We start from the raw sequence: 14,928 nt of genomic DNA, 5'->3' as shown, positions 1-14,928 counted from the left end.
TGCCGCTTTGCAGCCCCGACGGGGCGGGGCGTCCTCATCGCGGTGCAACCCAGTGGGCTGCCAAGAGGAGCGCGCTTTCTCCTATTGCATGCGTGCCAGAAAAGGGTGGAGGGTCGCAAGGGGCGGCGGCCTTCTTTCCTCCCCCCCCCCACTTTTTACCTCGCAACACAAAAGGCCTGCCCCCTTCCCTGCTGCCTGCATTTAGCTAGAGGGAGGAACAGAGAGTAGGAGGGGGAGATCGCCCCTCTCCTCCGGTTCTTCCTCGACGCGCAGAGAGGGAATCGTGGCTTGCTTCTCTGCGCGCATGCAGTGATAGGAAGGGTGGGTGGAAGAGATGGGATCCTGAGCCTCTCCCACCCAGCGCCGACGCCTGAGGGTTGATGGCTTCACCCGTCGGGAAAAGAGGGAGCAGCAGCGCCCCAGCCGTCGCGCCTGCTGCAACCGAGCTATGCCGAGACCCGTTGACTGCGGCGATGAGCAGCTCCAAGCGGAGGGATCTCGACGGCGACCCAGCCGTTCGTCGCTGAAGCGGACCTGCCCTGCGCCCCCCGCGCCGCTCTCCATCTCCTGGGCAGACGGGCCACTGGGGCGAGGGGAGAGGAGGAGAGCTCCTCCTTGCCTGGCTGCGTTCACCTTGCCAGGATAAAGGGTGGTGGGAGAAGAGGCGGCGACACATCCTACCCCACCCACCCGGTTGCATGCGGGGGAGGCGAAGGACCAGAGGCTCCATGGCGCCCCTTCCATGCTATGATCCCAAGGTGGGGAGCCCGGCAGAGACAGTTTCCCACCCCTCTTGCAGGCCTCGTTGATCTCGCAGGAGCAGGTAAGCGCGAGGGTTTGATTGACTGGTCGGCCCTAAGCGATTGTGCATCCTCATCCCTTTCCACTTAAAGCGCAAGCCAGATGTCGCGCCTGCCCCTACCCTCCCAAGCACTTCGGTAAATGGGGCGGCTGTGGTGCGCACTGTCACGCGAGGAGTGCCGGCTCCCTGCAGGGAATGCTTGTCGAAAGAGACCCTCAGATCTCATTCTGGTGAAATTCCTTCCCTTTCCACGATGCTCCTGGCCGATGTTCTATTTTTAAAGAGAGCACACTATTCCAGAAATGCAGAGGGATCCTTGGATTATGTGGGGTTGTTGCAGAAATCCCGTCTGAGGGCATTCCTGGGATATAGGAAGTGAGTTCCCTGAGAGTGGATTCCTCCCACCACCCTTTATCCTGGAAAGGGGCAACTAACTCATTTATTACATTATAAAGAAGAGGACAGACGTACACACCCCTTGCAAGCAAGCTTGCTTGTGGCAGAATCTGGCATACATCTCGAAAGAGTTTGTGCATTTGAGTTACTATTAATGAAATCTGAGCTATGAATGCCTTCCCTCCTGTACCTGGCCTGTGAAGTTCCTTCCCAAGCCAATTGGTGTCAATTAAATGGGATTTACTTAGGTTAGATCACTTTGTAAGAGGAAATTGGCAGCAAATTATGCTGCCCTTCTGGACTTGAAGCTTTTAACTGTGATGCTTCTGACATCTTGCCCAAATCTGTTTTTCTACCAGCAGTTCTTCTGTAACTTGGATGATAGTTTTCAAAAGTCTGTTCCATGTGGATTTTTGTGTAGAAGGATACTGAGTTCATTCAAGACTGGTGCTGAGAAAACTCCAAATTCCTGGCCTTATCATTATTTAAGTGCATGACTTTTGCACCTGACATTCATTGGTGAATCTCAGATTTCTGGAAAAAATGAAGTATATCCCACTAGCCTGGGTTTGAAATAACCCTTTGTTCTGAAACTGTGTGTTTCTGGAAAACACCTTTAAAAGCTATATAGAATCTGGGCAGTGGTGTTCAGTATGTTAAGCACAAGCTATTGAGAATATAGATACAGTACGGCTAATGCATCAGCTAGTGGTACTTAGGCTGATTTGACGTAGAGGTATTTTAAGTAGCCAGAGCACCACTGTAATGAGCAACAATAATATCCTTCTCAATTACTGGATACAAACATAGAATCATGGAATTGCAGAGTTGGAAGAAGCTGACATTCACACCATTGCCCTAGGAATTCTTCTTGTTGTCAAACCATGAGCAACCTTTCAGTTCCTACACTAAGGTACAGCGGTGGGGCAAGCTGATCAGGCACCTGGGGCAGCGCCCAGGGGCGGGGCCAGCTGCCTGTGGGGGCGGGGCCAGCCAGGGCAGGACTCTCTGCGGGGCCTCCAAGGAGTCTGCCTGCCTCCTCCCACCCAGCTGCCCTATAGCTGAGGGGGAGGCAGTGGGCAGACTGTTTGGGCAGCACGGAGCCTGTGTGCGCCCAAACCATCGCGTCTCTCCCAGGAGAGATGCGTGGCATGGGTGCGCTGCAGGCCCTGCGGTGAGTGCTACCCAGCATTTTGTCATCACCCTCAGTGGTGAGACCTGGGCCAGACCACCCATATTGCAGCCCCTTCCTCCGCCACTGCCAAGGTATGTTTTTGAGCCAGTCCTGAAAGATAAGGGAGATCTGAAAGAAGAGCCCATGATACTTTGAGCCCAGTACTGCTCCAGGTGTAAATCCAGAGTAGGGCAATGGACATAGGCAGTGCTCTTTTGACAAAATAAAATAAAATTAAGTGCCAGTACTCGTATATTGATAAAAGTGTCATGGGTATCAGCACAAAATAGCTGCCCTGGGTAGCAAAATAAAACAAGTGCCAATACTCCATCCCAGTGAGATTTGTCACCAAAAAAGCCTTGGAAAAAAGCTTAGACTCAATACCATATGTGTGCACAAGTTTCTTCTATTAAAAAAATGGTTTTGGGGTGTGGGTGTGTGTTTTGTCTGCATACTTATTAAGATTTAATTGATTTAAAGTTATTAGAACTCATATACCGGTAATTAATTGACTAAGTCTACAGTTCTATGCACACTTCCTTCAGAGTCAGCCCCATATAAGCATCTTGTACTGTAAGCTCCTCAGAAAGATTTGTCTGCACCTCCAATTTGTAGACTCTATGTCAGGTGTGGGTCCCCAAAGTGTGTTCTGTGAGCTCCATTTAAGTGATTTGCGGTGGCAGCTCTGAGGAGCAACATAGTTACGTGTGTGTGAAGAAAGGTGGGTGCACATGTGAAAAAGGTGGGTGCAGCAGGTGCTCCATCATTCTTGGAACCTGGCTGTCTGCCTAGAAGGTGGGCAAGACTGACCAGAAATGATGAGGGTGTGGAGATTTTTCCTTCCTAGGAGGAATAAAGCAATTTCAAGTTTATTGCGGCCAAAGCCAGTGACACTAAACACCACAAGATCAGACAACAAGAAATCAGCAACAACTTCAGAAAAGAAAAAAGGTTACACAAGGGAACTTCGCAGTGTGCCATTCAACAGAAGAGATTTACGCTTCTTAATTACTAAAGTGCAAAATTTAGCCACCTCATATGATATTGAGCTTGAGGAATCTTCCAGGAGGTATTTTCGAAGAATTTCAGGGGAGGATTCCAAATAATATTGAAGGGGTATAAATTTTGATAGAAGCGGTAAAATAAGTTGAACTCGTTCTTCACTATAGAATTCGCAAGATAGAAGAATGTGTGTGACAGATTCTACCTTATTAGACATACAAGGGCAGAGACGCGCATGCATTGGAACCCGCGTGAATTTGCCGTACAGCACTGCTGAGGGCATTGTCTCAAAGCGGGCTCTAGAGAAAGCCCATCTATAGGCTTCGAGGAGGAATAAAGCAAGACTGACAAGGCACTTGAAAGGAGTGGAGAGTTGATACGTGGGCAGCAGCAGGATGAATGATGAATCCTCAAGATGACAAATCAGAGAACTTTGTTCAACACTTATAGACACATCCACAGCATTAAAATGATCCTGCTGATTTTTAATTTATGGATGTTTTTGTTTATTTTATTTCTTTCAATATTCAGAATATTTAGATCAGTGGTTCTAAAAAATGCAGCAATTTTCAAGTGGTTGGGGGTGGGGGATAGTTTTGGAACCACTGATCTAAATGTTCCTCAGCTCTTTCTGAATGTACTAATAATTGCTGATGAAGAAAGTACCTAAGTTTGTGTAATGGGATGGGCCACAACCTAACTGCATAAGACTGAACTGCAAATAAGTCTGCAACCTTTATAAGTTCCTACAAATTCTGGCCTTCTTAAAAGAGAATATGAACACAACAAACTGTTATCCATCAATGATTTATTGCTTGTATTTATTTATTGCCTTTGTATGCCGCCTTTATCTTCCAAGGATCTCAAGGTGGTGTACATGGTTCTTCTCCCCATTTCATCGTCACAACAACCCTGTGAGGTAGGTTAGGCTAAGAGATGGTGACTGGCTCAAGGTCATCCAGTGAGCTCCATGGCTGAGTAGAAATTTGAACCCTGCACTCCCAGGTCTTATTCCAACACTCTAACCATTACACCATGCTGGCATATATTCTTCTTGATACATATTTTTATATTTAAATTAATATTATATATTCTTCTTGATTTATATTCCTCTTGATTTCGCCCAGCAACAGACAATTTGTAACTCAACGCAACTCTCGAGTGGTGTTTCAACTTCACAACAACCTTCTGAGATGGATGAGACTTTAAGACACAGTGATTTGGCCAGCTCAAGTTCTGACTCCTAAGAAACTGGCTCTATTATTTGGAAGTTGAGAGTTAGCACTGATTTTGAGTCCTTTGCCTGAATTTAGTAAACACCTTCCTGTGGTGATCCATAAATTTGTTTTGAGTCTTCCTCAAGACCTTCCTTGGCATTTGAGCCATTATTGGTAGCCTGCTAGTTTGGGGAGATATAAATATAATGAGACTAATATCACTGGGATAGAATTTCACCATTGTATTATGCTGGTGTGGAAAGAATTACACTGGCAAGCAATTAGCCACTAGGCTAAGATGAAGGTGCTGGTACTTGTGTGGAAAGCCCTAATCTGCTTGAGACCAGGAGACCTAAATACTGTATATTCACTGCATTCACTAAGAGTACCCTGAAGATATTGTCTTATCAGGGACATCCATTCAACACAAATTGAGCTTTAACGTGATAGCACCTACCCTACTACTCACTCCCAATCCACACCAGACATCTTTTTTCAGAGCCTGTTAAAGAGTTTTCCTCTTTCAACAAGCTTTCAAGATTTTTATCTCGGTTGGTACGTGTATTGGATTTGAAAATGTGTTTATGAATATGCGATAGTATCTGCTTTCTTGGAGGTTTTTAAGTAGAGGTTGGATGGCCCTCTGCCATGGATGCTTTAGCTGAGATTCCTGCATTGCAGGGGGTTGGACTAGATGACCCTTGGGATCCCTCCCAACTGTGTGATTCCGTGATTTATGCATGTCATATGTGTTTTTATTGTATTGTGAAATTGTTTTGTGATGCTTCATGAGAAGAAATTCATAAATGAAAATTAATAACAATTATAATTTCTCTTTGGGTAGTGTATCTATTTCTGAGGATATTTCCCCAGTTGCTGAACCTTAATTGGTGGTAAATTGAGATCTTGGTTTAAGTCATGATCATTCATCTGCAGAATAACTTAATTGCTACTTTCTAAATGAAAAGTGCCCTAATGATATTATGGGCAGCTACAGCATATCCACTGTAACGTGTCCACTGTGTTTGTTCAAACATGATTATAATTTGTCTTTCTTGTAAATAAGAAATGCTAATTAGCTTCTGCCCTGCCAGCCTAAGAACATTGCAATACTGTATAGCCTTCGGTGTTGACTAAACCTATCCACATCTCCCTTTACTTTGTACAATAAAAAGCCCTGTTATCAAATGGCAAAAACTTCCAAAAGCTCAACAGCTTCAGCAGGAATCCCTGAAGGCACAGCAGCAAAATTATGCACAATAACAGTTGATTTCACTACCTCTAAAAGTTCTTTGTGTTTTTCCAGCAAACACCCTCTAGGCCAGGAGTGCCCAAACGTTTTTGAAAGAGGGCCAGATTTGATGAAGTGAACATGTATGAGAGCCTACTGAAGTTGTTGAGCTTTTAGGATTGAAGTTTACCCCAAAATTCGGGGGATTAGGCCCCCGAAACAGACTTTGGACATGCCTGCTCTGGGCTGTTAGTAACAAGTCAGCTACTCCCTGCTAACCAACTGCTGGCTCTGCAGTCTTTATCAATACTATCAATATTCTCATTCTTCTTCTTTCCTTCCCATCTGTTGCTGTGCTTTAATTCTCATTCATTTGTATGACACTGATTCATATCTTCATAAAGGGGTGCATATAAAATAAACAGGAATGTTTCAGAATTTCTTCTGAGAGTTAAGATGCTGCTTCCAGATTGATACAGGGATGCAGAATCTGTGGTACCCCAGATGTTGCTGAACTTCAGCTCCCATCAGCCGCATCCATTTGAGATAGTGGGAGTTATAAGCCATCAACATCTGCATGACCACAGCCTCCTCACTCCTCTTTTAATAAATGGATTGGATTTATATGTACACTGATTGCTACTTCCCTTTTCTCCCATTTTTAGGGTTAGGCGTGGAATGTGTTCGTTCTGTGCCGTGAAATGGTTGCTGCTGTTAGGTGGAGCACCGACTCCTACATACCAGTGTTGACAGCTCATAGGTACCGAAGAAGCTGACTTCTTTTGTTTCCCTCACCAAGATGCCCAGCGAGAGCCTCCAGAGTAGCAGTGAGGCGGCGGAGGAGCCTGCCTTAAGGGAGGGTAAGGGTGGGGTTGGGGCACAGAGCCCTCACTGCAACTCCTTGCGCAGGGCTGTAGCTACTGCAGTGACCTTCGATGGAGAAGCCACCACCGAGAGACGGAAGAAGAGGAAGAAGGAGTCCCGCCCAGAATCGATCATCGTCTACCGATCGGGGAACGAGAACAAGATGGATGAAGAACAGGTGGAGGAGGATGGGGGCGAGAGAAGCTCAGAGGAAGGTTCCAAGTTCTTGGGACACTCTGCCGATGGTAAATGCCCAAGACCAAGTGGTCTGTGATTCATCAGGCACGCTTTGCTGCCTTATCAGAGTGCGAGGAAAGGGGCTTCTGTGGCTTCTTTCACAATGGGAAGTGTTACACGCAGTTTGTGCCTTCGACCCATTAGCTGCTGAGTTTTAGTGGGTGATCAGCTACCCTTTGAATAGCTTGCAGAGGGTAGTCAAAGTCCAAACACAGCTATATCTTGCAGTCGGTTCTTTATTCAATAACAAGGTCTAAACATGATCCCTATCCATTCATACTGAAGCATATGACCCAGGTGGCCAACCTTGAGAGCAGTTGGTCATGTAGAGAGCAGAGTTCTGGCAATGCATAGTCACTACCGCTGGACTTGCCTTGTTAATCTCGAAAATCCTAGGTGCACAAGTCTTCACTTTATATTGCTGAGTTTTCACCTTGAAGTTATAAGTGGGTGATGTTAACTGTTGAGCTGAACCCATTAGATCAAAGGTCATTAGGTTAGTTTCTAAGACCCCAACCTCACCCTCCTGTGTTTGTCCCAGTGTATGGTATTCTCAGAGAAGCAGGTTCCCACTCACAGGTCTGTTGAGCTTTCAGGGTTCCTGGAGCAATTAAAACAAAGTCTCAAAAATAAATAAATTGAGTCTCGGCTTTCAAGCATATTCAAAATAGCCATTGATTTTTAATAAAAATAATTACATTTCTTTCTTACCTTTCCTCCAAGGAGCTCCTCCCATTCCCTTTTTAATTCTCATTACAACCCTGTGGGGTAGGCTGAAAGACAGTGACTGGCCCAGTGAGCTTGATGGTTGCATGAGGCTTTGAACCCCAGTCTCCCTGGTCCTAGTCCAACATTCTCAACTGCTACACCTACACTACGCTCTAGTCCCAGCTTTTCAAGCTGTCCATTAACTCTGCTTCCCATCTTTTTAAGGAGATACATCCACACCATTCTCACCACCACAGATTCTATCCCTGGTCTTTGTCTTCCGCCATTTAGGTGAAATAGCCAAACAATCATTAATCCCACACATTCACTAAACTTTCTCCATTTATTCTTGCCCTAACAGAAGCAGTTCTCAAATGATGAGTTTATTTCTTGGCCTTTGGTGTCTCCAACATTTGTGCAATAAATCCAGAGGTTTTTCCTGCTTTTGGTGTCTGGAAAAATGTAATTCTTAGTTGTGACAATGTAGAGGTGTATCATTATTTGATGAGAAATATGGGGAAAATAAAACCAGGAAGTTTTCAGCCTGATCATACGTAGCGTTGCGTGCACCTAAAACCCTTGTTAATGACACACTCAATGTCACATTATTGTGTGTGGGTGTGATTTATTAATTATTACTTTTGGACTAACATTCAGCCTTATGCACACTAGCATGGGAGATAATCCTATGGAACACAGGGGGCCTTACCTGTGAGTAAATATCATATATTTAAATTCATGGCTGTGTGCTTTTGAACTACACATTCTTCATCAGATATAAACATTCAGAGCACAAATACAAAATACAAAATAAGCATAAAAGAGCAGATAGCTGGAGCATATTATGTTAATTGGATTACAAATAACTAAATTAGCAAAGTGACTGAGAATTCACAGACCTCCCTGGAGCAAAATGACTCAGAATTTACAGTCCCACTCCCTGAGGACTGTTTATAAACCTTAAATGTCTCCCATTAGTAATCTTTTTTCTAAACAAAAAATAATAATAAAACACTGGTTCTCCTCACAGAGGAGCCCCAATTGCTTTGATGGTGCTTTTCTGTACCGTTATCTATATCTTTACCATTAATAGAAATCCTCTGTGATATTAGGGAACCCGACTAGTACTAGTATTCCATATACAGTATATAGCGCAGGAATGGGGAATCTGTAGTTCTTCAGTTGTTGGACTACAGCTCTGTTTGTGCCAGACAGTTAGCCATACTGGCTGAGGCTGATGGGAGTTGTAGTCCAACAATATCTAGAGGATCATGGGTTCCTCATCCCTGATGTAAGACATTGTGCTACTTAATGTTTTAAATCCCTTTCCTAATAATTCTGCCGTTTTCACTGCCACTGCATACTGAGTTTATAGTTTTCAGCAAACTGTTCACAACAAGCCTAATGCATAGTTTTCTAGATAGACATAAACAGTTTAAAAACTTTATTTTATTGGTCTGTTTGCATAACTTTTTAAAAATCTCATTTTCTTGCCCATTCACATGGTTTTGAGAGATCAACTTGGACCATCTGCTTTAAATTTCATCATCCTGAATATGTTGGTGTCATTCACAAACTTGGTTCTCCCCTCACACCTGATAATTTATAAATGCTAAATTGTACTGGTTCCCCACTGTCTACATCCCTCCATTACGAAAACTGTCATTTTATTCTTACTTCTGCTTTCTGATCTTTAACTAGCATGTTTTTTCCATCTGCTATTTCACCAGCACGTGAGCGAATGGTAACCACGAGAAACCTTGCTGTGCCATCCAAACTTAACAAAACCATGGTTAATCTCTACTATGGTTTGTTGAAACAAGCCAACTTAAAATCATAATTTAAGAAGCTGGGCTATTTCAAGAAACCATAGTTGAGTAAGCCACAGTTTAGTATTAGGATGTAGTAGTTAATTTTAAATGGAAGCATAGCTTCTGATTTCCTCACAAGGTGATGTATTTGTTTCTCCCTTTCCTCATTTAATCCTCAGAACATCCCTGTAAGGTAGGTTAGGCTAAGGGGCGGTGACTAGCCCAAGATCACCCATTGAGCTTCATGGCTGAGTGGAGATTTAAACCCTGGTCTCCAAAGTCCTTGTTTGACCTCTAAGCACTACTCCACACTGGCTCATTAAAGACATAAGGGCAGTGCAGAACACGGCTGGTTTTCCCAGGTCAGTTAGGAATTCTGCACAGGAACATAGGAAGCTTCCTATATGAACATAGGAAGCCTTATATGGAGTTGGACCATTGGTCTGTATCTAACTCAGTACTGTATACATTGCCTAGCAGAAGCTCTCCAGAGTTTCAGCCAGGGGGTCTCTCCCAGACCTACCTGAAGATGCTGGGGATTGAACCTGGGGCCTTCTACCTGCTAGGCAGGTGCTCCTATCACTGAGCTGTTGTGTTATTTCAATGTTTATCCCATCCTTCCTGAGAAGCTGAAGGCAGCTTTTTATACTGTGTCACTATTTGTTGCAGAGAAAGAATTCGTTAGCAATTTGTCAACTGCCCCCACATTGTTTTATTTTGCCTTAAGGCATGCTATATGGTTCAGTTGCTTGAAATGTGTTGTTGAGAGAGCTCCTGAAATGAGCATCTTGCCGAATAAGTGTGAAATAGCTGGAGCAAATTACCTAGTTTTCCCCTGTGCCGAGATAGGATTCCTTGAACCTGCACAACCCTAAAAGATTAACCTATGTACCATTTATATGCTGTGTGCAGAGCTAACAACATTGCATCTTTTAGGGTTGTGTTTGTAAAATCAGAAGCTTTGGTAAAACCAAACCGAAATGCCTCAGACAGTTTTAATTCTTTGCAGTTTTCCAAAATACTCTTACAACACTGCTGAAAATGCCATTAAGTTCTGCTTTAGTTTTCTGTCTTGAACTGATTTAGTTTCTCTTTCTTCCTAGGTTCTTGGGCCATGCCATTAGATAGCAGATACGTTACTTTAACTGGCACCATCACAAGAGGAAAGAAGAAAGGCCAGATGGTGGACATTCATGTTACACTCACTGACAAGGAGCTGCAAGAACTGGCTAGGTCGAAAGAGCCTCCCAAAACGGACATCCCTGAAGGGAAAAAAGCTTGTGAGGTTGGGCTTTCTAAAGGCCCCCATGTCCTTCTCTGGAGCCTCACCTGTCTCCCCGTCATCTTCATCATGTCCTTTGTGGTGTCCTTTTACTATGGCACCATTGCTTGGTACAATGTCTTCCTGGTCTACAACGAAGAGAGGACCTTCTGGCACAAGATCACCTTCTGCCCTTTCCTAATTATCTTCTACCCCATCATCATCATGGTGGTGTCCTTCTCTTTGGGCCTCTACACAGCAGTGACACAGATCTCGTGGGCCTTTGGGGATTGGTGGCATGCCGTGAGGGATATGGAGAAAGGATTCTGTGGCTGGCTGTGTAGCAAGATGGGCCTGGAAGACTGTTCCCCATACAGCATTGTTGAGCTACTAGATTCTGACAATGTCTCCGGGAGCTTGTCAGCCAAAGGCTCAGCCCAAGGTGAAGAGATTTCAGCTGTCTGAGCCTTTGCTTTAAGTGTCTCTAACTTTTCATGTTCACTTGCATTGCAAATGTACTTCGGGAGGCATGCACGTACAGGGAATAAAGCCAATTCAAACATTTGGGGTGGGGCATGGGGAGAAAAGGGGGACAGTCCTTCCTAGATGGTACCACTTCAAAACCAAGGGGTGATTACAAGTTTTAATACACATTCCCCACCCTGCCCCCATCAAAAATCATCTTCTTGTGAAAAGCTAAAGTGTTCAAGGAAAGTTCCAGCCTAGCTGTGTTTTTGACTTCCTATTATGTCTGACCTACCCAGACCCAGTTTACACCACTCCAGGCTACAGATGAAGGGTCGCCTGTTTGAATACATTAAATGTCTTCCTGTACATTCAAAAGCAGCACATAATTGAGAAGAGTAAACTCTTCTGACATGTCTCTCCTGTGTGTGTAGGAATTTGGTTTTTTTGTGCGATAACATCCAACCCTCATTCCCTATCCACTGCCTGATATGGTTCAGCCCAGGTACAGCTTTGCCACTCAAGTCTACTGATTGTACACACTGGCATTTAGATTCTCAAGTGAATATGAAGTGCCAATGTTCTGGGTGAAGAATATCCCATTCTTTATAAGATGACCATTCATGACTGGCTACTAATATTGCTGATCTGATCAGTGCTCTCTGTTGTGTTTTATTAAAGCGCACAGTTTAGTGACAAAAAGTCTGTTGTTTGGCAGGGGGTGTTGCTTGGTTGGGAGGGGTGGGGAAATAATAAAATTTGCCCCCAAACATTTTTATTTTGCAAACTGGATCTTCCAGTGTGAAGACGCAGGTGCAATCTTCCACTTGATGCCTGCCTTCCTTGTGTGAAAAGCAGGAGCTAATAGGTGCTATGGGTAATGACTGCGATCTGAAATGCACCAAGTATGTTGCATTAAGACAGGGCCCAGGGACAACTAAGCATAGCCTGTGATGCTGTAGGACGCTGTCTTAAAAACTTAGAGTCCCAAGAATGGTCTTCAGGGAAAGAAGTGAGGAACCTGAACCTTCCAAGCCCTATCAGTCCTTCCCTTATTTTACCCGACTCACAAAGAGTTTTTCAGTGGTCTGTCGTCGTCCCCATTTAGTCACCACAAATTTTAAATCTATGTAATGTTTGTTAAAAGGTGTTAAATCTAGTGTCTAGTTTAGACAAGCTGAATTAGAAGTTTTCCTTTAATATAATATAATGGAATGGGGTGGGGGTGGGGAACCTGTACAAAAAAGATGCACGTGTAAATCAAGTTGTATGTTTGTGTAAGTAGGTAATTAGCACAAGCCTTATTGATTGCACAGATTATATAATGGGGGAGAGGGAATTGATATCATAAATGTTACAATAGAGTGCTCTTTCTTACTGTTTGTGTAGGGCAAATACTGTGGTATTTGAGGCTGGTAATTACACAGCACCTACATAAATGTTCTGTTTTCTACTATGCATTATTGGGCTTTCTTGCTCCTTAGTCTACTGCAGTTTACCCCAACCCAGGTGCCATCCAGATGTTGTTGGGCTCTTCATTTTCATCAGTCACAGCCCATATGGTTGCTGGAGTCCAGAGCATTTGGAGACCACCAGGTTGGGGAGGCCTGATCTGTTGACCCCTGTAGGATAAGCAAGGTTGAGCCCAAGTGCTGGTGCTATTTGTATTTGCCTTTGGTACGCCTTTCTGAGCTGTAGATTCTTCTCTTATCACAAGCTTTAGTCGCCTAATGCTGCAAAGTGTCTGTAAAGCTTACTAACTTTATTAAAAGCCATGCTGTAGTTGAAAAGCACAATGTAATTTCCTTCCTCCACTCACAATGTATGCTGATTGTGTGCCATTGGGTGTGTTCAGATATAACACTATTTGAGGAGTGGTGCCTTTTGGAAAGGATGTTTGTCACATTCTGTTCAAACAAACCTATTTTCTTTCCAGATCAACCTGGGGGGGGGGAGGGGCGACAATTCTGCAATTTTGTATCATAAGGTGTCTGTGCACTGACTGGCTGATACCAGTGACATTACCAATCCATTCCTCCCCTGTCCAGAGCAGTTTTGCAACTTCAAAAAGACCTTTTTAAAAAAAAAAAAAAAAGGTGACCAGGAACACTTAAAATCACAAATGTGTATGAAGTTTTAATAAATAATTCTTTAACAGGTCAACAGCCTGCCCAAGACATGGCAGGAGGAGGTGCAAGACTGATGACTAAATCTGTGTTTTAGTCATTGATATGTGCATCCATCATTTTATATTAGAAGTGGGCAGAATGTATCTCAGGATCTACTGGTGGAACTCAAGATAAGTTGCAATAGTTCCCTGTACCACCCACCCTGGTAAATTAGGCTGCAGAAAGGAAAACCTTTGGAAAACCAGGACTGGATTTTAGTGTGAAAGGCTTGTGAGCTCAGTTCTATTACATTAATCACAATGTCTTGATTGGATATGTGCTGAGAAGTACACTTAATTCTCCTTGTATGTTCACTCTCACACTTGGCTCTGGTTGGTGCATCTTGAGGTTCTAGTAAAAATGAAAGTAGATCATGCAAGGTCGAAGGCTGCCCACCTCTGATTTAAAGTGTGGCTGAAGTCAGGGTAAATTCTGTGGTGGCTCCTGCTTTAATGATACATCTGTATGCACCTACTGTTAACTTGCTGGACTTCCCCAAAGAGGCTTCCTAGCTGAATGTGTCTAGTTACTCCCATGTTTGTATTGGGAGATTTAAATACCTTTTTCTTAATATTTATTTATATATTTCTGTCCCGCCTTGATCTTTGGCCTCAAACGTGTACCCTTTCCCCTTTCCTTCCTTGACTTATATTAAAGTGCTATGGATGGTGACACTGTAGTTATCTTTTCTTCTTTACCTTTTGCTTCTACCTTCTATCTTGGGGTGCTTTCACTCCCCCTCTCGCCAACCTTCCCATAAGCCGTTCTGCAGTGAGACATAGACCTTCTTGATCTCCTTTCTTTCAAACCTAATCCATTGTTATTACAGATTAATGTTCTGCTGAAGTTGGTGGCATTTCTTACATGTGTTTTGGAACATCAGGAAATACGAGAAACCAAACACAGAAGATTTATCATTGTTACTGTCCTAGTACAGTTCATCAGATGATTTTAACAGGGTTTCAGCCAATTTGTATAGGAAGACAAATTTGTCTTTCATAAGATTAAAATAAAAAGCTCTTTCAATGTTTGTGATAAAAAGCCTTTGTTAAACCATGGGATTTCCCCCCCCCCAAAAAAGTTAGGAAAATGCTAAGCAAATATCTGCCCTTGTGACCTCTCCCCCTCCCTCATTCTCAATTGCACATATTATTTGAGACCTGGGAGCCTTCTGGTTTGTGTTCTGATGCCTTGCAGTAAATCAGGAAATAAAATGTTCTCTGTCTCTCAAGGCTCAAGCATAGCTCCATCCCCAAGCAGTTTCTTGGTTCTTCATGGCCTGACCATAATATCAATTAAGGAAAAGCACTTACGGACCTCCAGGTGTTGGTTGACTACAACTCTCAACATCCCTCACCACTGGGAATGCTGACTAGGGCTGATGGGAGTTGGAGTCCAACAACATCTGGAAGACCACAGGTTAGATTAGCCACCCCAAGATACTGGGCCCAACCAGGAAGCATGTGTCAGTGATGCCTGCCAGGTATGTACAAATTCCTGTGTGTGAATGAGAATCTGGTGGCATCCATAGTCACTTCTGTAATCTGTAAACTTAAGTCATAATTCAGGTTTGTTCGATAGCACACTAATGT

The 14,928-nt window shown here is 43.7% G+C and overlaps 1 protein-coding gene and 1 pseudogene across 2 annotated transcripts; one reads left to right on the top strand and one right to left on the bottom strand.

Annotated features, from left to right (window-relative positions):
- The first annotated feature begins 10 nt into the window (after nucleotides 1-10).
- On the top strand, nucleotides 11-14,008 carry TMEM169 (transmembrane protein 169). Its single transcript, XM_081008890.1, has 3 exons — nucleotides 11-823; nucleotides 6,488-6,931; nucleotides 10,546-14,008. Exons 2-3 carry the CDS (start codon nucleotides 6,622-6,624, stop codon nucleotides 11,166-11,168), a joined length of 933 nt encoding a protein of 310 aa, XP_080865016.1. The 5' UTR covers nucleotides 11-823; nucleotides 6,488-6,621; the 3' UTR covers nucleotides 11,169-14,008.
- On the bottom strand, nucleotides 35-730 carry LOC308478929 (annotated as a pseudogene). Its single transcript has one exon. The product of its transcript is annotated as an uncharacterized misc_RNA (transcript).
- Nucleotides 14,009-14,928: the final 920 nt, after the last annotated feature.

The sequence above is a fragment of the Podarcis pityusensis genome, assembly GCF_964106645.2.
Source record: "Podarcis pityusensis genome assembly, chromosome: 1".
Classification (NCBI taxonomy): domain Eukaryota; kingdom Metazoa; phylum Chordata; class Lepidosauria; order Squamata; family Lacertidae; genus Podarcis; species Podarcis pityusensis.
The sequence above is the reverse complement of the archived record's forward strand: the minus strand, read 5'-3'. Positions and strand labels throughout refer to the sequence as shown.

What these genes read in the sequence shown, in the direction of transcription:
- TMEM169 (XM_081008890.1), top strand. Translation starts at nt 6,622, where the DNA reads ATGCCCAGCGAGAGCCTCCAGAGTAGCAGTGAGGCGGCGGAGGAGCCT. An exon ending in CTTGGGACACTCTGCCGATG is followed by an intron (nt 6,932 to 10,545) that starts GTAAATGCCCAA and finishes CTTTCTTCCTAG; the next exon opens with GTTCTTGGGCCATGCCATTA.